At 41.7% G+C, this 24223-nt stretch overlaps 1 protein-coding gene across 2 annotated transcripts in view; it reads right to left on the bottom strand.

Moving 5' to 3' along the window:
* The window catches only part of LOC124619639 (oxidative stress-induced growth inhibitor 1-like), a 120661-nt gene that overhangs the window by 6773 nt on the left and 89665 nt on the right, over positions 1-24223 (bottom strand). The window contains exons 1-4 of one of the 2 annotated variants that reach the window (XM_047146159.1): positions 6993-7307; positions 6813-6891; positions 6418-6575; positions 5688-6059 (exon numbers count right to left, since the gene is read on the bottom strand). In XM_047146159.1, the coding sequence (XP_047002115.1) occupies positions 5688-6059; positions 6418-6575; positions 6813-6879 (597 nt within the window). In that variant the 5' untranslated portion in view covers positions 6880-6891; positions 6993-7307. Of the gene's footprint in view, positions 1-5687; positions 6060-6417; positions 6576-6812; positions 6892-6992; positions 7308-24223 lie in introns of those variants that run through there. The other variant, XM_047146158.1, reaches the window with a different exon arrangement.

Raw genomic sequence — 24223 nt, 5'->3', positions numbered from 1 at the left:
TAAATTAAGTGTCTACTTCTTGTTATTCTTTTATTACATATTTTACAACTTTAATCATAATTTACGTAAAGAGTCAGCCACAAACATTCCAAATCACACATGCATTTGTGAAGACTGCTTACACACCTTGACAGACAAATTAATAGCCAAATGTCATCAACTACATGGGCTTACAGTTTAACAAGTGATCTGAGCAACGGTGTCATCTTGGGTCAACTGAACCTACCCATACACAATGCCACAATGGTGTTGTGGTACATAGCAAGATGTGTGTGCAAATGGAAGTAACAGAATATGGACAGCACTTTTTTGCATATTTATTATTTCTTGGAATGTAGGTTGTCATGAAAAACTGATCTGTAGTTAAGCTCAAAGTACAGGTTAGGTTGAAAATTGAATTTTGTTTCGAGTTGGCGAAGCCAACAAAGTGAAATTAAAGCCCTCGTTTGTGTGTGATCTGTAACACTGCTCGAGGTCTAGGTTAAATTGAAAGGTAACAGTTCCTTTTTGAGTTTGCAATACCATATTGAAAACTCCTTTTAATCCATTATCTCTCAATATTTCTCCAGGTCCATCACACTTTATGAGAGATCAAGTCCAGATAAGGAAACAAAATAACAGTACATTGACCTCAATGTGATTTGAGGAGGAAATATTCAACTCACGATAACAACAATAAACACTCCAAATGTCTAAGATATGGAACATGAAATGGGCTGCCTATCAATGAGATACTTGCTTTTGTTTATCTTCTTTTTTAAATTTTAGTATTCACTCATTTCTTCATTACTCTACTCCAAGCCCTAGTTTTGTTGACAACTAATAGAGATGAATGACTACTGAAACTGGTCATATTACATTCTTAGAACTGAAAGTAATACATCAAAGTCTGGGAACACACTTAAAATAATGAATCAAATTAAACATACAGCAACCATTTCTGAATCCAAGGATTATTCTCAGTCTTATTTACACGACTATCAATGACTCAGGACGTCGTTATCAGGAGAAAGAAAACTGGCGTTCTATGGATCGGAGCGTGGATTGTAAGATCCCTTAATCAGGCAGGTAGGTTAGAAAGTTTAAAAAGGCAAATGGATACGTTAAAGTTAGATATAGTGGGAATTAGTGAAGTTTGGTGGCAGGAGCAACAAGACTTCTGGTCAGGTGAATACAGGATTATAAAAACAAAATCAAATAGGGGTAATGCAGGAATATGTTTAATAATGAATTTAAAAAAAAATAGGAATGCGGGTAAGCTACTACAATCAGCATAGTGAACTCATTATTGTGGTCAAGATAGACACGAAGCCCACACTTGCAACAGTAGTCCAAGTTTATAGGACAACTAGCTTTGCAGATGACGAAGAGATTGATGAAATGTACGAGATAAAAGAAATTATTCAGATAGTGAAGCGAGACGAAAATTTAGCAGTCACGGGTGACTGGAATTCGATAGTAGGGAAAGGAAGAGAAGGAAACTTAGTGGGTGAATATGCAATTGGGGAAGGAATGAAAGAGGAAGCTGCCTGGCAGAATTTTGCACAGAGCATAACTTAATCACAGCTAACACTTGGTTCAATAATCATGAAAGAAGGCTGTATACATGGAAGAGGCCTGGAGATACTGGAAGGTTTCAGATAGATTATATAATGTTAAGACAGAGATTTAGGAACCAGGTTTTAAATTGTAAGACATTTCCAGGGCCAGATGTGGACTGACCACAATCTATTGGTGATGAACTGTAGATTAAAACTGAAGAAACTGCAAAAAGGTGGGAATTTAAGGAGATGGGACCTGGATAAATTGAAAGAACCAGAGGTTGTACAGAGTTTCAGGGAGAGCATAAGGGAACAACTGACAAGAACGGGGGAAAGAAATACAGTAGAAGAAGAATGGGTAGCTTTGAGGAATGAAGTAGTGAAGGCAGCAGAGGATCAAGTAGGTAAAAAGAGAACAGCTGGTAGAAATCCTTGGGTAATAGAAGCTATATTGAATTTAATTGATGATAGGAAAAAATACAAAAATGCAGTAAATGAAGCAGGCGAGAAGGAATACAAACGCCTCACAAATGAGATCGACAGGAAGTGCAAAATGGCTAAGCAGGGATGGCTAGAGGAAAAATGTAAGGATGTAGAGGCATATAGCACTCTGGGTAAGATAGATACTGCCTACAGGAAAATTAAAGAGACCTTCAGAGACAAGAGAACCACTTGTATGAATATCAAGAGCTCAGAAGGAAAAACAGTTCTAAGCAAAGAAGGGAAAGCAGAAAGGTGGAAGGAGTATATAGAGGGTCTATACAAGGGCGATGTACTTGAGGACAATATTATGGAAATCGAAGAGGATGTAGATGACAGCAAAATGGGAGATATGATACTGCGTGAAGAGTTTGACAGAACACTGAAAGACCTAAGTTGAAACAAGGCCCCGGGAGTAGACAACATCCCATTAGAACTACTGACAGCCTTGGGAGAGCCAGCCCTGACAAAACTCTACCATCTGGTGAGCAAGAGGTATGAGACAGGTGAAATACCCTCACACTTAAAGAAAAATATAATAATTCCAATCCCAAAAAAAGCAGGTGTTGACAGATGTGAAAATTACCTAACTATCAGTTTAATAAAACATGACTGGAAAATACTAATGTGAATTCTTTACAGACAAATGGAAAAACTGGTAGAAGCCGACCTTGCAGAAGATCAGTTTGGATTCCGTAGAAATGTTGGAACGCGTGAGGCAATACTGACCCTACAACTTATCTTAGATTAAGGAAAGGCAAACCTATGTTTCTAGCATTTGTAGACTTAGAGAAAGCTATTGACAATGTTGACTGGAATACGCTCTTTCAAATTCTGAAGGTGGCAGGGGTAAAATACAGGGAGCGAAAGGCTATTTACAATTTGTACAGAAACCAGATGGCAGTTATAAGAGTCAAGGGGTAAGAAAGGGAAGCAGTGGTTGGGAAGGGAGTGAGACAGGGTTGTAGCCTATCCCTGATGTTCTTCAGTCTGTATATTGAGCAAGCAGTATAGGAAACGAAAGAAAAATTTGGAGTAGGAATAAAATCCATGGAGAAGAAATAGAAACTGTGAGGCTTGCTGACGACATTGTAATTCTGTCACAGACAGCAAAGGACCTGGAAGAGCAGTTGAATGGAATGGACAGTGTCTTGAAATGAGGATATAAGATGAACAACAACTAAAGCAAAACGAGGATAATGGAATGTAGTCGAATTAAGTCGGGTTATGCCGAGGGAATTAGATTAGGAAATGAGACACTTAAAGTAGTAAAGGAGTTTTGCTATTTGGGGAGCAAAATAACTGATGATGGTCGAAGTAGAGAGGGTATAAAATGTAGACTGGCAATGGCAAGGAAAGCGTTTCTGAAGAAGAGAAATTTGTTAACATCGAGTATAGATTTAAGTGTCAGGAAGTTGTTTCTGAAAGTATTTGCATGGAGTGTAGTGATGTATGGAAGTGAAACGTGGACGATAAAGTTTAGACAAGAAGAGAATAGAAGCTTTCTTAATATGGTGCTACACAAGAATGATTTAGATTAGATGGGTAGATCACATGATGAGGTACCGAATAGAATTGTGGAGGAGAGAAATTTGTGGCACAAGTTGACTAGAAGAAGGGATCGGTTGGTAGGACATGTTCCGAGGCATCAAGGGATCACCAATTTAGTACTGGAGGGCAGTGTCGAGGGTAAAAATCGTAGAGGGAGACCAAGAGATGAATACACTAAGCAGATTCAGAAGGATGTAGGTTGCAGTAGGTACTGGGAGATGAAGCTTGCACAGGATAGAGTAGCATGGAGAGCTGCATCAAACCAGTCTCTGGACTGAAGACCACAGCAACGACGACTCAGCACCCCCCATTTTTTGTGAGTTGTTACCTTTATTGCTTAAATTATTCATTTCATAATTTTTACACATCTTCCACAGTGTGGGTATACACCATCAATGAGAGCACTAACTTACAAGGTTAACAGTCAATGCTCTCATATGTTGTTTGTTGACTAGACTTGTTTGAACATTAATGCCATTCACCTTACATGATGACTGCATTGATATACAGTAGGAGCATTACTCAACTTAGGTCTGTTACTCGACTGCAGTTCTCGGCTAAGGTGTAAGATGAGCTACAGAGAATGGCAAATATTGAAACCAGTCTATCCATTAAACATTACATATTGAACACTATCTGTTAACCTCTGTAGTCTTATTTCTCCATGTAATAAATATATCATTAATCTTGCTTAAGCTTTCCTGATATTTGATTGATAACAAGTGAATAAAACAGCAATGGCTCAGGTAGCAGTGAACAGAAGAGTGGAACGGAAAAGGAAAGGACTAGGCCAGGCAAGAGAAAGAGTTCGTGATGGGATTGCAAATATCTAGGTCATGTTGGAGGGACTCTACCAAAACCATTGGTCTGATGAGTTGTTGGAAAAGATGTGCAGGAGCCAGATCATGCACAAAGGAGAACCACTGTGAATGCGAAAGGGTCAAGGACATAGTTATTAATGTATCTACTGCAAACCCTCTTTCACCTTAGAGAGGGTATCAGTTTTTAGATTATGCATGCTAAATGGGTTAAAAAATGGTAAGAGAGCACTTAAAACTTTCACAGCTATTGGATTGCCTGCGAATATTGGTAACAACTCATATGATGAACAATGGGAACTGAATATGACAAATTATGAGCGAGTTGTTGGTAGCCAATCAGAATAGTTGTTCATAATTTCAAATGGTTTGTATATAAAATTAGCTCGTATTTTGTCCCATTAGGCTAAAATTTAACCACATTAGAATTTTCAACAAAACTGGAAATAAGAGATACAAGTAGATCTTGCAATGATGTATGTCCACGTCTGGCTACTCTCCACACCACTATTACGGCAACCATATTTTCGTGTCGAGATTCATTGGCTTCGCCAAGATAAATCTGCCACACTGCCACCTAACCTAGATCAATCGCTACACTACATGTCAGTCAGGCTGTCAGCACATCTAGCTTTTTCCTGCTTTCCATGCCAGAAACAAATGTCATCTATTTTTACCTTCCAACAAAAGAAACCATTAGATTCAGCTATTCTCACTGGCTATGGCCAATGTCAAAGCACTGCCAACATCAGTATACAATGCCAGAGCCACGGAAACTGTAAGTCCACTTCAGTCAAGAAATGAATTTTAACAAAAATTGGTTAGAAATGGGAATGAAATAGGGGGAAAGGTGTTTAATGATGTACCTGCAGTTCATCTCATCATGTATATGCTCTATTCAAAATGAACAAAATAATGCTACAACACAAAACAGTGAATTTAATAAGTAATTGCGAGGCACACTTTTTGAGCTTCTGTGTAAGAGGACCAAATTAATTATAATAAACACTAAAAATGTTTCTTTCTGTGCTATGTCACTGAGAATTTTGTAAAATTTTAACACATTTGCAAAGTAATTATGGTAACTACAAGTGTAATTGTAAATAACTTTTCAACTGGGAGGGCGAGGGCAGGGAGATTTGGGGAGGGAGAGCGGCAGGGGGGGGGGGGGGGGCAGGGATGGTAGGCTGTAAAATTTGCGTTCGGCAGCATTATGATGCCATTCACTCACTCATTAAAGTTACAATAATAAAAACAATTTATAAACAAATATCTAAGCATTCATTTTATTACTTACAGCAACAGGAGGAGGAGAGATGCGTGTTACATCTACTCCTGAGTGGAAATTGTCACTGATTCCTGTTATAGAAGGATATGCAGCAAGATACTGTGCAACCCTTCCTGCAGGAGGACGCCCACTCCCTTCCAGGGGAACACCTGGCAATGACATCCAAGAAGCTGGAGACAGTGCTAGCACTTGTCCATCAACGCGTCGCCATACACCACCTGGAGGCCCACGTCCCAGTGCAATGTAAGAGGGTAACTGCCGTCCTGTTGGTGCACGTCTGTATTGTACCAAAGGATCAATCTCCAAGCCAATGTCAGCTCCTGGTCGAGCCAGGCTATCCATCAACACTGCAACAGGGTTTTGTGACCGTCCCTCTAGTCCCTGCAAATTTGGTTGTTCAATTAGTCACAGAACAGAGAAACGTAAGTAGGTCTACATGTTCTACATACTTTCATGCTACTGCGCATTTTAATATTATGAGTTTTGATTGCTGCAAGTGTTTTAAAGTGTTTCTGGGGGAAAAAAAGAAAAAAAAAGAAAATCAGCATTAAACCAACACTTCCACTATTCTGAGTGTTAATACCATGCAGTACTAATCAGGCTTCAAAATGACAAGTAAATTTTTGCAACAGGTATCTATTTGCCGCATCATCTAATATGAATATATAATTTAGAGATACATTCATCTGTTTTCATACTAATAAATTGCTGAACAAAAATTGACTTAACTCTGGCTCACCTGAGACAGGAATTCCAAATCTTGATCCAACAATGTCACATCAAGTGACGTAACCCTCAGCCGAGCAGTTAACATTTCATCTGGATGCTCTCCACCAGTGTAATATGGTAAGTTTCCTGACAGTAGAAACGAAAGTGCCATAGCCGATGGGCCATTTCCTGAAATACATTATATTGTCCCTGTATAACCTCATACACGTTTTATAATGTACGTTAATTACTATCACATTCCTCGTCGTTCTTTACCATAATGAGTTTCGGAAGATTATGTAAACAACAGTCGCCAAAACTGAGAGATTTCCACGCTTTCACTACAACGGCTCGAGGTTTTTGGAAACCGCGATAAGTAATTTTCAGAAGAATGAAAATAATTTGGTGTGTACTTTAATTACTCACCTACAATGACTACGTCTTTGTATATCTCGTTGTCCGTCGTGAAATCAGGCGCCAGGTTGTTCTTCATGATTCACACGACCTAAAACAAATCGATTATTAGAATTATGTTTGGCCGGTGCCTGCAAGCCACAGTATCATTCTGCATTTTCTTTTTAAAATAAACAATGGAGAAGTGCGTACTTTAGTCTGGTTGTCGAACGATAATTGGCATCGTTCTGGTGACACTGACGAATAATTTCTTAAGACTATATCCTGCATTTTCTTAGTTATGTTACGTTCATGAAAACATTTAGTTTAAATTTCAAAACAACTGTCCACCTCACTACTTTTAAGATCCTCGGCTGTTAAGTACAACATACACTTTCTTCACTGAAGTGAAATGAGATGTATAAATCGTTTTTAATCACAGTTCCTTCAATTCGAATCCCTCCGCAGATTAATCGCGATCGCATTTTCTACATTCTCCTGTCGGTGTTCGTATGAGCGTCAGCTGATGGACAAAGATATTACGCCAGGTCGAATTGCGATGGCCAGCTAACATCTAAAATAGTCAGAAGCACTGTGTTCAGAAGAACCGTGGACTAGTGCATTTATTTCACATGGAACGCACTGTCTGCATCAGTCAAGCAAAAATGCTACAATACAATGGCCATTACGCTGTTGGCGAACGGAACACGTAATGTTATGAGTTCGCACGTTATTGACAACTGCGAAAAGAATGTCGTTGCGTACCGGTACATTTACATTTAATAGCATGCGGCATATGTATACTACTGTTTTACTGTCGTTGATGGCCAGCAAGGCAATTGGCGGCTACAAATAAAAATAAATTATACTGCCGACATTTGTGCAAGGCTCACAAATGTGTTGGCTTTCCACGATAAGATTTAACTGAAAACGGCCGACAATTTCATCTACAGGTGTAGTTGAAATTTTGGGGAGTGATACCACAACGTTGACAAAAGCATCGCTTGGGCACATGCATTTTTATACTCATTCGCTACATCTTTGCCGTAGATACGAACTTCGGTCCTGCAACAACAACGTTATAACGTAGCACTGCGGGGGAAATTCCGTGATCTTGTGTTCAGACACATGATGGTCGGATCACTGTCTCTTAAGTGCGTATTCAGATTGTTAACTGAACACTGTTTCACGGCAGATATCTGTTAGGTCACACCAAGAACACGAAATTTCGTTTACTAGTGCCTTGTACATAGCGCAGGAAATACAAGCTTTTAGATCTGTAGCGAGTTTCCGTAAGTTCTGCTCACTCTAGTTTTACCACTCTAGTGTGGATTGTCGATTATTGACAGTGAGAAATGATTGATTTACGCAGCAGTACCATCACAGAAACCGATAGAATAAAAAGATACGCAAAAAATTCCCAATGTCTAGCGTGCTTCTCGTGAGAGCAAACATATCTACTGCATGCACGGTTACTGAATATATGGAAAACAGCGGAAGTGACCGCAAGGCAGAGGGAAAGCAATAGGTGTATAAGCTCAACAACACAGCTAAAATTATGTTAAATGAGATCGGAATATCAGATACCGGACGGATAGAATACGTAGATTTACAGAAATTTGCAGAATATCAAGTTCTCGTGGTGAACGGGGAGAGTGTCGAAGAAGAGAGTAAACGGTCTATGCTTGTTATGTCGCAACACAAAAACGGGTCGTGGGGATATTGGGGGGCATCATCGGCGCATTGGATAATCTAACACAATCAGTTCAGTTCTCACAGCTGGTAGTTTACAATTTTATATTAAAAAAAAAGGCCCTAGATAAATTTCACAATATGTAGCTCTACATAGACATGCTTCAACCACTTCCGTGAATCTAGTGTAGACGGAGAAGACAGTTCACACAGCTCTAACATACGCAGAAGCTTTAGAGTGTTTCAGAATGATAACTTCAATGAGCACCGTTCCAAACCTTTCCACCTTCTCTCACTAAGAGGCATGTGATTGTTGATAGAGATCCGTCCGCCGAATTCGTCATTAGGGAAACAACACTACATACACTGTACACGCACTCTAACAGTCACCTACAATACACAGAACTACGATACAATACTCCCACACAATACTCGTGAAATACCAATGTGCCCGACAGAAGAAATGCTTCCTCACTTAGGCGGATACATACTCGCTGAGGTCTTTGATTCAGTCATAGCGTAAGATTATAGTATTCCACAGTGGCACTTCAGATGGTAGAGTTACATGCAAACATTCCAGCACGAAGCGCTCAGATTGTTTCCGCCTTAATGGAGAGTTGCTTCAGCCAGGGATAGATTTGATCAACTACCAACGCATTTCTTCGGCACAACAGGTAGAGTGTGTGTGTGTGTGTGTGTGTGTGTGTGTGTGTGTGTGCGCGCGCACTAGAAATGCGTGCCAGGAACGAACGAACTTTATTACAGAAATTACAGAAGGTACAAGAGTAGAAATGGACATTGCTTTATTAAAATCTCATTTCTTTCGCTCGAGCAAAGTCAGTATAGAATACAAAATGGTCGCGCAATAAATATCTGCTTCATGTACACTGTGACAATAGCCTAAGTTTCAAAACTTACTAATTTCCATTTGTCTCTGACGAGCTTCCGGTAGATCTGATTAAGATTGCGGGCCGACTACATGGCTTTGGCACTGCAGCGGGTTGGTTGGTTTACCACTAGAAATGCATTCCTTCGTTAACCTATACTCCGATATTCTAATTAAGATCACAAATTAATAAACAATTTTCTGTGGATTTTATCCAAAGTTATTAAAGACTAGAAACAATCACGTAAAAGCTGCCAATAATTAAACTGATTTTCCGTAACTAGCAATTTGCGGTGGTTATCTAGCTGATGGCGAAACATGATAGCATTGGCAGACAGTTTTATCATCGCATTTATGTACTGTAGAATGGCAACCGACGTAACAAACTGAAAATAGGATCTGAAAACAGATAAGCGGTTCTTCGTTTTGTGTGCAAAACTAATCACATTTATTTTCCGCACAGAAAGACTTTATTAAAATAGAGAATAAAATCTTTCACGATGTACAATTTCTACAGACCCAAGTCAGGGCTTGCTAAGAACATCGTTCAAATCCTGTTATCTAACAGATGCTTTAAGTCGTGCGTTAAGATAATTATCGTCTGCGATTTCTTTAGGCATGGTGCCCTGCATGGAAGAACTGCTTTGTGCTTTACATCTATACCCTAAATACCTATTGCTCCTAGTATCTGAATTATGGAACCAAGTGCTGACAGACTTACTCGCCATCTCATAAAAAAAATCAAGAATGTTAACAAAAATGACGAACCTGTTCTCAATACACACTGCAAAACATTTTCTGCAATAGATCACGAAGGACTGAAGATTACAACCATGCTACAACAGACTGGAAAGAAACGATGTGTCACTAAAAATTTTAAGTCAGCTTCAACTCTCCTTTGGGTTTAAATGCCGCAGACCCATTTCATGAATCTGCGTTTTACGAATTAGGGGTCAAGAAATTTCCTTGTGTAACTTGCAAACTATACGACAATGCTCAAGACAATATTCAGGATGTGGAAAAACTACCATTCGAAGTAAAAAAAAAGTCGAGAGAAACCACGGGCTCTAAAATTCGGACCCTAAGAGCTACGAGCACCACATCTTCTGTACTATGAAACAAATCTCTTTTACTGCAAGCTCTTTGCTTTCCGTATTTTGGAAGGAGATACCTCACTGTGGAGATACTATGGACCAATCCAAGCAAAAATTTTCAGTAATCATGGACTATAAAACGAATACCTGAAAAGCTATGAGGTCTTCTTCACTAAAAGTTTCACACTAGCGAAGATGAACAAACGCTCCTAGCTATTGAGGTATGTATTTTAGAGCCCATGTTTACCAGACTTGTTTCGTTCGAATGATCGTTCTTGTCATATCCCTGAATACTGACCACTCCTGCTGGAAAACCACGTGTACGCTAGGTAACCGCTTACACGGAAAACCTACTAAACATCTATTCTTTCTTGAAGTAAGACGTGAATAACGTGAAGAAAACTATGACAGCAACCAACCAAAGACTTTTACAATATACTTTCATAATGTGCATCAGAAAATATAGTGTGAATCATTTGTCATTAGATAATGGGACGCTTTGGCATCATGGAATACATTGCTAAATATACAGGAATTATCAGTAAGAAACTGAAGGTCGGCTGAGTGTAGATAACTAGAAAACAGTATTATGTACTTTTAAGGTTTATGCAACACGACAGTAAGGTAGGCGTCGTGAGAATAGAAACATGTCTGAACGATGAATTAAACATCGAATAAATCCTTTCATCAAGAAGTTGTTCAAACCAGTTTGCCAGGTCAGCCTCTTTGTTGGATCAACGACTCATTTGAAGAATACTAATTAAATAATCTGAAGATCTAGATTCATTCATTCACAGATCAGCCAATTAGTTTTAAAGAGGTTCATCATGCTCTTACCTACGTCCCCACGTCAAAGTCAACCCCAATCAACGTCCTTCAGACTGTGGGCACTGACAGATGACGCTCAAGCGAAACGCACAATGCCAACTTAATTCTGTACCAGTCTCCTATAATAATATTCGTAGCTCTGTTGCCTTGATTATATGCCATGAAAATTAACAGGCCATCAGTTACAGGGTAAAAGTATAGCTGTATCGCTTGCCCTCTGTTTTTCCCGGTCTCACATCTATAGTTTCCACACGGAACCGACTGCCTTGGTCGATATTTTTTGAATGTTGGTATGACACAAAATTACGTAAGTATCTGTAGCGGCTTCTGCATCCTCTCCATCCTTTCCCTTGCCCGACATTGGCTATCATGTGCTGTAATTTTATCGACCTTTGCTGCCAAGGCCTGGCTAATAGGAGGCAGCTTGTTCACATCGTAATAATGAAAACAATTTCTCCTGCTGAAATTTTGGCTGCAGTGCTACAGTTTCTCGTATGGAGTCCTTGATCACCATAATAAGAAACATAGTCCACAGATAAATGTGGGATATCAACGCAGCATGTTATCAATCAACGCAACCGTCCGTTGCACATTAATATCCTATTGACTCTTCGTATAGGAAAGCCCGTGGCAGGCAAGACGGTGGCCTGGGCGTATCGAATTATGAATTGAGTCTAGTTTTCCTTTTATATCAGTACTATAATTTATACTCCTTCGGCAGTTATGAAGTTCACGAGACCTTATAAATATAAAAAAATCAATCTATTTTCATCTCATTTCCACGTTACATCGAGAGTTACCTACGTATGTTGCAGAGCTTTTAAATTTGACCGGAGGCTGACTTAACTACTGGAAACTAAGCTCTTCTACGCCTCATATTTTTCACACAATGGCTCAGAGAGGCACAGTTCAGGAGTCGTCACCTCTGCAGCCAAACATTCTATACACGGTATAAAAGTTAAACTAGTAGTAACAGCGGCAGCGTCAAGCAACACTATTTTTAATTTTTTGTTTTTATTTGTGTGTGTCAATGCTCATCCCTCGCTTTACAACGCAATTTTCTATGACGTAATGTAAGTCGTGTAAGAGATCAGCCACATCTATTCCTGAGTATCACTGAAGAGTTCCCGACGGAGTGTAGATTCTGTTACATCGTAGTCGCACATTTAGGTTTCTTCGCGTTTCAATCAATTCGAGATAGAGCGCGAAGAGTAACTGCTTATCCGCACCGTGCAAACTGGAATTAATCTAATTTCTTCTTCACAAACTCTATGTGATGGATATTTCTGGTTTGCGTCCTGAAAGTTGGTTCTCGGAATCTTCTAAGTCGGTTTTCGTGAGATGTACAGCCTCCTCGTTCGATTGCCTGCCGTTTAACACATTTCAGCATTTCTTTCACATTGGCTTGGTAATTAATCCGCCTGAGATCAACTACGCCCGGCCTTCCTTGGGTGCGCTCGATTTTCCCTGTGAGTCGCACATCACATGGAGCCTACAGGACGTGGACAAAAATATTGAAACACTACAAACAACACATATTACTACGTCTAATACGTTGTAGGAAACGCGTTGGCATTCGAAACAGCTTCCAGTCTCGGAATGGATAAATACAGGTCCTGTACAGTTTTCAGGGGAATCTTATACCATACTTCCTGCAAAAATGGGTGAGTGTTTAGGTAACAATGATGGAGGTGGATCGCGGTCACGCACCATTCTATCCAAGGTACACAACAAAGGCTCAGTAATACTGACATCTGATAGCTGGTGACCAGGCGAGTTGCGAAATTTCATGAATCAAATGGCTCTGAGCACTATGGGACTTAACATCTGAGGTCATCAGTCCCCTAGAACTTAGAACTACTTAAACGTAACTAACCTAAGGCCATCACACACATCCATGCCCGAGGCAGGATTCGAACCTGCGACCGTAGCTGTCGCGCGGTTGCAGACTGAAGTGCCTAGAACCGCTCGGCCACAGCGGCCGGCTGCAAAATTTCATCCTCGAGCCCACAAAACCAATCTGCGACGATACGAACTGTGTGAACAGGGACTCTGGCGCCTTGGAACACCCAGTATCACCATTGGCAAACCAACATTGTTCAATGGGATGGGCCTTATCAGCCAAAATGGTCACAATCTTCAGTAGCAATGCAACCTTGCGGAATACACAAGAATCCCCTGGAATACCATGATATGGCTGCCCAAGTCATAACCGAGCCTTTGATATCTTTCACTGGAGCCAATACTGTTATTGTCGGGGTGGCACCTTAAGCCGCACATGTATACCGATGATATTGTTAACTGGTAACGTACATAAATAGATGTGTGTGATCTAACAGATTATTTGCTTCAAAGGACTCGGCAAGTTGGGGGCTGGCAGGCAAGTACTGATCGTCAAAACTCGGCATCCGTCGGAACACTTCATGTCGACTGTCCTGTTTCAATTGCCACCACCCCGAACGGTCCCAAAGTTGTGAAACTGTAACTGCCTGACGAAGTCTTGCTGTGTTGTCTGCAAGGCCAGTATTACACTATCAAATTTCTTTGTCCAATATCTTTGTCAACTACCTTTTTCACAGAAATTTGAAGGTGTAATAGGGAACTTTGTCAAATGTTGTCAGATATTTGATCAAATCTAGGGCCTAGCTGTAGATTTGATCAAAGAAGTCGCTTGTCTTCCGTTCACTGCAATGTGACATGTTACCACTTGGAGCGCTAGCATCGCTGCAGCGTTCTGTCATCTGTAGTGCTTTGAACAACATTGCCGGTAAATACAATTGGTGTGTACCGACAACTACAAAATTAATAGGTATGTATAAAACTGATGAGGCGCTTTACAAAGTGAGGCACCCTGAATACAAAAATAGATTAAGAAGAAGATTGGAGACCTAACCTAACCCTCTCCTGTAGCAAGGAATCGGAGTGTTACAGTGAGCCTGTCTCCTGCAGATGTAGCAGTTCTTAAGTGAATATTGTGCTTTTTGATATGACGATGCACTTAATTGAGCACATACAGAAATGTATGCTCATCCATTCTTAAGTAATTTATGTACGACTTGACGTCCTCCACTATAAGCTCACGTAACAAGTTTTTGCTGAATGCTTTTTATCGTGTCGTCGTAAAACCCACGGCCTCACCCAGGTACGTTTCCTTTTTTCCCCGCTTCTCTTCCGCATGTGCACACAGTGCAATTGTGGTACATGCAACTGCTGCGGTTAATAACAAGTTGTTGTTGTCAGCCATCTTGAACTTTGACGAAAAATATGATAGCAGTGTAATACCCCTTCTAGCGCTATACACGACTTTGTCAAATATATTTGACGGAATATTTGATCACATCTTTGATCAAATCTTTGACAAAGAAATTTGATAGTGTAATACCGGCCTATGAATGATTAATAGCAATAATTCTACTTACATTTAAATGCATTATGCAATACGAGACATAAACATGAATAAAAAATAAACGTTTTGAATTTCATTTTTCTTCTAGTCACTGAGAAGCATTATAACAGACTTAATTTCATCTTCCTGAGAAGTGCGGGCGCAATTTGACGACCACTGAGATATGTAGTTTGAAACAGTGGGCAACAAGAGTCATCAGACCAAATAATTTTTCCGTTTCTCTATAGCCCAGGTTTTATGGGACCACCTCGCATTGTCCTGGTACGGGTATTTGTATCACTGCAATTCCCTGCGTCTGGAGCTCCCTCCGTGTTGTTTTGATGCCGACGGGGTTCGCGAGTGAGACATTCAGTTCTGCAGCCACTTTTGCACCGTTGTCCTGTTTTTCGGCACAGTCCTCTTCAATGACTGACTGCCACAGCCACTCAAATTATACTTTTCTCCTTTCCCTGTGTGTGATATAAATCTTCGATACGGTGCGTCTTGAAACACCAAACACTTCAGTTACGTCGGTTACTGATGGACCCACCACACGAGCACAATTTGCCAGTGGTCGAGGCCACTAACACAAGCAACGTATTTAGGACATAGTACAGATGCTGCCCGTGATCAAATAAAACTGCGCAATCTGCAGTCTTATCTACCTTCTTTATTTATGTTCAAACATGCATTTCTCGCAGTGTTCCCAAATTTTTGTGCAACCTCTGTGCGTATGGGCCACACAAGTGTTTCGTAAGAGTTATCTTTCGTAGACAGAAATTGAATTCTGACAGTATCCTACCAGGAAATAGGAGCCTGTAATTTGTTTCACTAAAAAGGGAATTACACGAACATTCCATTGTTACTAGCCAAAGCCCACTATGTTTTTACGTTTCGTTAAGTGCACAACTTAATATTTCTCTAAGAACTTATTACGAAAGCTCTGAGTGAAGAATTGAACGCGGGTCCCATTTTTCTAGTTGGTAGGCCTAGGACTACATCTTAGCTGTGGGTGTAACGACCTCTTTATTCTCTCTGCTCACAACCACTGTTTTCCTTTTTTTCCTTCACGCGTGCGGACAGTAGTATTTAATACGCAGCGGAGCTGCGATAAAATTCGACGTAGCGTAATCTAAACGCCCATGACATTAGTCTTCGTCAGCGAGATGACACTAGTCGGACAGATAAACGCCAGAGCTGATAGCCTCGTGCATAAGACGTGATCGGTCTCTGAAGTGATTGTAGTGGGTGTGGTTCTGAACTACGCGCCTCACTTAATTGATAACTTCTGAGTGTTGAACGAAGTATCTGAAAACATCTGTCATTAGTTTTACGCGTGTGAATTGTATGGAATGAGGTATGTGTCGGAGAGGGGAGGAGGAGGGATAAAAGGTTCAAATTTCGTCGTCCGCCGCAATGATACTGGTTTTCCGTTGCTTGGTGCTTCAGTGGTTAAGCGACAGACTCTGGGGTTCGATACCCGCCCGGTCCTGGAACTTTTCTCAGTTGTCACTTTTTTAACTTCTGGCAGTGTAAACGTGAAAAGTATCGAACTGCACCGTGATTAGGTGTCCACTAAACGGCCAGCCTTCGGGTTAATGGCAGCTTTACATTCTACCTGAACCACTGCAACCCAAAACCGGGATGGCTTTTTAAACAAAACGGTGAGCGCCGGAAATTGGTGCTCGCTAGCTAAGGGCCCCCTATCGGTGGAACGATATATCCAATTAAAAAGAAGAAGTAAAACCGAATTCAGCTCTTCTTTCTAAGCTGGATTCATCTACCGCATCACTGCAACCGTAGACTTAGCATGGCTATGACTCCCACCACCACTTCTAAGAGGGAAGGGTGACTCGGAGGGTCAGTGGTGTAGCTCCAGACTGCGGAGCCGAAGATCTCGTGTTCGATCACTGGCCAGTCCGAAGATTTTTCATCTGTGACGTATTACTCCTTTCACCTTCGATAACGTTTATTAATGTGAAACTGCACTGTTGTTCCGAGTCCACATGAAAATGTAGAGCCCCTTATAGCTGGCAGGCAAAGTTCGTTCAAAGGTCAGAGCACTATAAGGGCATACAATCTCCAGCAAGACCCCGCCTAGTAATGCACTTCTCAACAATTTCCTACAACAGGAAGTAAGTAAATCTGTCCTCTACCCGAAGGTTCGTTGTAAGACCACGCTGCCCTTGCCACGCTCGCTTTCCGCCGAGGTATAATCTGGTTAGAATATACTACAAGATTTTTACTGACATCCCTTCACCCATTCAGCCTATCGCTGAGTGGAGACGTATTAGGTACTTGGTCATATCAAAGTGAACGGAGGAACACACCTGACGAGGTGAATATTTGGCTAGTACCCACGTCCCATCCTGGTTACACGATTCACAACAATTTCCAAAACGTTCACACGGTTCCACATGAGATAAAACCAGACGCTGAGAGACAAGGTACACAGTTCCGTCCTGGGATGGGTGTGGGGAGTGGGGTTGACGACGACACGGACGCACAAACAGGAAGAGGATCAGGCTACCCTTTACCACTAGCACTTCCAAATTCAGATTAACGGGCCGATACCGTGAAAGGTACAAGATAAGGCCTCGAAAAGGAACGAAGGAAAGAAAGACATAAAACGAACAGTTCCTTTTTGGGTCATCACCAAACCATCCCATGATGTATTTTACCGTGTTAAAAATCACAGTTGGTATTTTTTTCATAACGTGTACGAATCCAATAACGTTAGCGCCTTTTGACTGCTCTGTGTTTGTTGTACATGAGGCTTCGTCTCTCTCTCTCTCTCTCTCTCTCTCTCTCTCTCTCTCTCTCTCTCTCTCATATTCGGCTGATTCAGCACCTCATTAGTTATGCGTCCTAAGCATGTAATCTTCAGTTTTCTCCTGTAGCACCACCTTTCAGAAGCTTGTGCTCAAAGTTCAGTCCAGTGGTTTAGGAAGAAAGAGATGGGGAAATCACACGCCCTCCCGCCCCCCCCCCCCCCCCCACCACACAAACTTTTTTATAATATGTATGTCAACAAATTTCTCTTTTTCAGGAAGCTTCTTTTTCTGTTGCCAATCTGTATTTTAAATCCTCCCAACGTCGGCCACCTTTAGCTATTTTACTATCCAATAGCAATACTTAATTACTAGTTTTGATGTCTCAATTCCTAATCCAATCCCCTCAGCAGCGCCTAATTTAATTCTGCTACACAGCATTACCCTTGTTTTACTTTTCGTCGTATAACCTTTTAAATACACAATCCATTCCGTTCAACTGATCTTCCATGTCTTTTACATCTGACTGAATTACAATGTCACCTGCAAACCTCCAACATTTTATTTCGTCTCCTTCGATTCCATTTCCAAATTTCTCCTTGGTTTCTTTCGTAGGTTGATCAATGATCAGACTGAACGACATCAGAGACAGGCTATAATCCTCGTTCAGTCCCTTCTCAATTACTGCTTCCTTTTCATACCGTTCGACTCTTGGTTACTGTATTCTCCAAAGTGTAAAGAAATTTCTCATGAATTATCTTCCTCAGGTAAATTGCCTCCATAGGTGCCTGCAACGCTGAGAGACAATAATTGGCTCTTAGAGTATAGGAACTGTGTAATCGTGCTGTGCCGCGCGGGATTAGCCGAGCGGTCTCAGGCGCTGCAGTCACGGACTGTGCGGCTGGTCCCGGCGGAGGTTCGAGTCCTCCCTCGGGCATGGGTGTGTGTGTTTGTCCTTAGGATAATTTAGGTTAAGTAGTGTGTAAGCTTAGGGACTGATGACCTTAGCAGTTAAGTCCCATAAGATTTCACACACATTTGAACATTTTAATTGTGCTGTCAAACGGCAAATTTTCGGGGCATTTGGAGCTCTGGAAGAAAGGAAACACTTGGAACACGCTTGTATTGCGACTGCTTACCTTCTTGTATTAATGTCGCGAAGCCCCGATTTCGTGTTTATTTCGCTGGAAGTTTCGTCCAAGAGACGATGGAAGCTACTCGGCGTCTTGCGGAGACAACTTGCTCTGCCAAACCTTGGACACAGGTAGTTGGCCAGGGTCTTGTCACAGGTCCAGGTTGGCCACGTCGGCTGAGGGGCAATTCCTGTCCGACCTCGTTCGGGCGGCACAGTTCCTGTACCCAGAGTAACCAGCTAATGAACACTGTCTGCCCTTCAGCCTATCCTACTTGGCAACCAGCACACGTTCAGAATAGGACTTGCAGTACAGCTTCTACTGTATTAATCTACATGATCCTGTCACAATGTGACCACGGCCTTTGTTCCGGAAGGTATATAAAGCGCGTCGGGAGAAGAGGGGGGGGGGGGGGGGGAGAGGCGGCAAACTTCACTTGACGCCGTGGCTAAAGCATACTGCACATGGTAAAATGGCGCTATACAAAACCGGCGGCGCGGCAACTTTATCACAGGGGTCAACGACGGATCGTAGAGGAGTTCAGGCAAATAGATGTGGAACTGTTGACCAGCTGACGGCCCAGACGAACCAAGGGGCTACTGTCTTCTCAATGACTGCTGCGTACTGGCCTCAGCAGCAGACGAGTGGTTCTTGTACCCCTGCTCACTGCCGTTCATGGTGATGAAGGCTGGAATTTGCAAGCCAGTACCGAAACTGCACGTTCGCGAAGTGGCGACAGGTGGCTTTTTTAGATGAATCACGTTTTATGCTCCATCGGACAGATGGCCATTGGCGTTTAAGGTGTGAGATTGCGAAAAGAAACGAAGCGTTATGGTCCGGAGAATGTCTCCGTGGCATTCTCTGGGTGACTCGACATTTTAGAAGGCACGATGGTTCAACCCAAGAATGCATTTATCCTTTAAGAGCAGTTTTTCCTCGGCACAAAGGTACCTGCAAGCAGTACAAAGCAATGTGTCACACAGCTCGCAATGTACGTGCGTTGTTCGAAGAGTACCAATATGAGCTTACTGTACTCCACTGGCCACCAAACTCCCCTGTGTTAAACCCATTCGGGAATCTATGGGATCACATCGATAGGGCTGTTCGTGCCACGGATCCTAAACCAAGAAACCTAGCGCAGCTGACCACGTCACTGGAGTCGGCGTGGATCCACATACCTTCCAGAACCTCACAGACACTCTTCTTGCACATCTCGCGCTACCGAAAGTGGTTACTCAGGCTTTTGACAGATGGTCACATGTCACTGGACAGTGTAGAAGAAATGCTTACCTATCGTAGGCCATGGATGCATCGTAACTCGTCGCATGACAAAATTTCTTAATAGTTACTTGTAATTTAAAATACAGAATTAGTCTCAAACTTATTGCTTTTCGTGTCCATGGTCGATTAGAGCTTTTTCACACTCTAGATAGATTTAGCTAAAGACGCCGATATGATTTACAGAACTAGAACTATCAACTGAGGCATGCTGATTTGTGGACGGAAAGAGATATTAATCGAACAGCCAAATGATGTGTACAAATACGCATGTGGAAGTAAGTTAACAGAAAAGCTGAAATGAAGATTCTTGGATACGAATGCGGAAGTTGCCAACTTTTTGATGCATGATAACGATATTCGTGTATAGCCGCGCGGGGTAGCCTTGTGGTCTCAGGCGCCTTGCCACGGTTCGCGCAGCTTCCCCCGTCGGAGGTTCCAGTCCTCCCTTGGGTGTCTGTGTGTCTGTTGTCCTTAGCGTGTTTTAGTTTAAGCTAGATTAAGTAGTGTGTAAGCCAAGGGACCGATGGCCTCAGCAGTTTGGTCCCATAGAATTTACCACAAATTTCCAATTCGTTTATAAGCTACTGAAATTTGTAACATGAATTTCATCATCCGCTATCGAACAACAACCTAACTGCTGCTAAATAATTTGAAAGTACAAGAAAACGAATAAATTAACAATTGAAAAAGAAACCGTGAATGTAAAGCGATATTCATACAAACCCTCAGAAACATTAAATTTTTTTATAGGAAAAGTTACAAATTTACATCTTTCTCCGTCAGGTCTCTCTTCACAGCAGTCAGTAGTTAGTATAATAGCGAAAGCAGTTTGCAGTTCTGTGTGTTTGCACTTACATTTAGTGTCTAGTACACATTGATGGTCCACAGGACTTTTGAAACACCAAATCCATTTTATTTTCGTTTGTCCCAGCTGATAAACGGGTTTGAATAATGAAAGGCATCAACGCAGAGACTTTGCAGCTCCACTTCTCGGTAACATACAAATGTCCAGAAAATTCATATTCTATAATGAAAAAAAAAGTTTGCGTTCGTATGTGAAGCACATTGAATTAACAGATTTTTTCCGAGTTACTGATACTGAACATTTTCTGTTGTTCTGAATGCCGGTTACTCTTTGATCAAGTTCAATGCGTGATCATAATACAAGGTGAAACTATATTTAACCATTGCACATAAAAAACGATGAAAATTACAATTCCTTGGATAGCACTACATATATCTGAGATGCAGGACTTATGCAAAAATACAAAATATCTAGGTTCAAGCACAATCAGACGCTAGATGTGTAGCTATGTTCTTGTATAATATTGAATAATGCTTGAGAACAGTTTGATTGTTGGAAGGTTATGGAGTATAACGGTGGTAAGCAAAAATGCATTGGAGGGGGAGTCTAAGAAGATAGTTCGCGGACAGTCACAATGATGAACGACTAATGAAACAAGATACCGAACGACGTATGACTGGGGACAAAGGGTCTGGAAGGAAATGATTGTGCAAATACAATCTGATAGTAATACACACTGAAGAGAAAGAAAAATGAACTAAATAGGTACCGCTAAATTATGCTCGGAAAACCGGTATTTGATCTGCATAGAAAAATCGATTAAGGCCTAACATGCAAACAACAACGAAATCCAGTTTTCGTCTACCGAAAGTTATTTCGCACGTTTACACACAATAAATACAGTATTTTTCTGGAAGCCAAGGAATCAGTCGAAGGGTGATGACTTCGAGTCCGTGGGAATATTTCCGCTCGTTTACAACGTTAACTAGGGAACAGTCGAGTGGATCGTAGCAGTGTAGCATTGCAGTGGGCACTGTGAATGCAATGTTGATTCCAGTGTGCCGGCCTGTGAAAAGGAAAACCTCCCCTTCCCGCTCCCCTGTATCATACTGTGTGTTCAGGGACGTTCCGATAGCAAAGTGTTGATGCCTACTTAAACGGGTGGTACTAAAGGCGTCCTCCGATTACTCGTGTGAATACTCAAGAAGTATTGATACCTCATATCAATATTTTTTTTTAATTTTTTATATGGAATCAAATAATGCTGAGTGTGCATAATATTTTACTTTAATTTCTTGATTGTGATAATCCTTCAACATAAGCGTCACCTTTTGGAAGACTTTCCAAAAAGAGCAATTGCTGTAAATACTTATGAGATAACTTATTTCTATTCTGACTCATAACTGCACCAGATTTTGAAAGTACACACTTACTAGGCACAAATATTGCAACGACGATATGATATTTTTGAGCAATAACTTTCACGTCTTCCCATTACGAAATGGGTTGCGTTTTAATGATATTATAGGATTTGAAAAATGAAGAGCGATTTCGCGACTTCGTGTTTTCCTTTTTGCAGCTTTGTGCTAGCTGTTTATGTTGTTTCCAAAAGACGTATTCCTGTGGTACAATAGAAATAGCAGCATCTTTTCATGGTTTATTACTTATAAATCGTACTTTTGAGTTTTGGTATGGCTCATCTACATGTCGCTGGATCCTGAAAATGCAGGTTTTAAAGCGTTGGAGCCAACAGAGTAGCAATAATTTTATGGAGATTTAATTCGGATAAACTATATCTTTTCTTCAGCTTTCTCAATAAGACGTTCCTGTATTCTTTGACAACTGGTGACATTATTGTTCTGCTGACAAAATATCATTGGCACAGTTTTGGATATTGTAACAATACTTTCGTCTAGACACTTCGCTTGTGACATATTCAAAGGGTTTTATTAAATCTGTAAGTTGGTTGAGTGCCTCCATCAGCAGGTGGCATAGCAGAAACTGACACGCTATTAATTACGATTTCAGTTATTTTCCTCGAATGTAACTCTATGCAAATACTTTTCTTATGATTCTAAAAACAGTCTGTATGGAAACACATGTCTCTAATACTTTGTTGTATCGGAAAATTCCTTACAAGTGACCAAGTGACAGGCAGCGATTTCATGTTTTTGCTTACAGCATCCCCACAAGGCGCGCCAGGTTATATCGTGATATAGTAGCGAATGAGAGAGAGAGAGAGAGAGAGAGAGAGAGAGAGAGAGAGAGAGAGAGAGGGGGGGGGGGGGGAGCAGTTGGCAACAGCTGCACCGCGGAAGACCAGAGGTCTAGGCGCGGCCTGCTGAATGGCAGCCGTGGATGCGTGTGCGTAGTGCGTGCAGGTCAAGGGCGCAGTAGTAGCAGGGGCATACACGCACTGGCCGACAGCCAGGCTCGCGCGACCGTGCTGCAGTCTGCCGGCCTTCTCGTGTACCCACGAGAGGCACATGCCGTGCATAGCAGCAGATATCTGCCTGCGACCCGCTGACGAATTCTGACTCTAGACCAACTCGACATGAGTGCCTCAGAGAAGGGTAAGATTCTTCTCCTCCAACTTTCCAGAAGTGGACGTTCTTTTACATCCTGCTGACCATTACATCTGTAATACTGTGAAGGCGACATTCAACGAGCGTCAAATTAGCAGGAAGTGTACGACATGCTCTCATATGCAAATGAATAGCATTTCAGTACAACCCCAACAGCCTCCACTCAACGACCGAGAGCAGCGGCGTTTGCTTACAGTTCGCAGTGCTAGAAGACAAGCAACACTGCGTTAAATAACCACAGAAATGAGTTTGGGACGTACGATCCTTTAGGACAGTGTAGTGAATTTTGGCATTAATGGACTCTGGCAGCAATAGACGACGCGATTGCCTTTGCTAACAGCACTATATCGCCTGCAGCACTTCTCTTGGGCTCGTGAGCATACTGGTTGGGCCCTCGACGACTGGAAAACCATGGCCTTGTCAGGTGAGTCCAGGTTTCAGTAGGTAAGAGCAGATGGTAGGATTCGAGTGTGGCGCGGACCCTGCAAAGCCATGGGCCCAAGATATCAACAAGGCACTGTGCGAGCTGGTCATGTCTCCATAATGGCATGGGCTGTATTTACATGGAATGGACTGGGTCCTTTGGTCCAACACTATTGGCTGGAAATGGTTATTTTCGATTACTTGGAGACCATTTTCTGCCATTCATGGACTTGAAGTTCCCAAACAACGATGGAATTTTTACGCATGACAATGCGCCATGCCAACAGACCACAATTGTTCGCGATTGGTTTGAAGAACATTCTGGACAATTCGAGCGAATGGCTTGGCCGCCTGTCGAACACTTATAGAACACAATCGAGAGGTCAGTTCAAGCACAAAATCCTGCATCGGCAACACAGCTGTAGAGGCATCATGGCTGCATATTTCTGCAGGGGACTTCCAACGACCTGTTGAGTCCATGCCACACACAGTTACTTCATCACGCTGGGCAACAGGAGGCCTGACAATTTCAGGAGGTATTCCACGAGTTGTTACCTCAGT

The sequence above is a fragment of the Schistocerca americana genome, chromosome 6 (assembly GCF_021461395.2).
Source record: "Schistocerca americana isolate TAMUIC-IGC-003095 chromosome 6, iqSchAmer2.1, whole genome shotgun sequence".
NCBI lineage: Eukaryota > Metazoa > Arthropoda > Insecta > Orthoptera > Acrididae > Schistocerca > Schistocerca americana.
The sequence above is the reverse complement of the archived record's forward strand: the minus strand, read 5'-3'. Positions and strand labels throughout refer to the sequence as shown.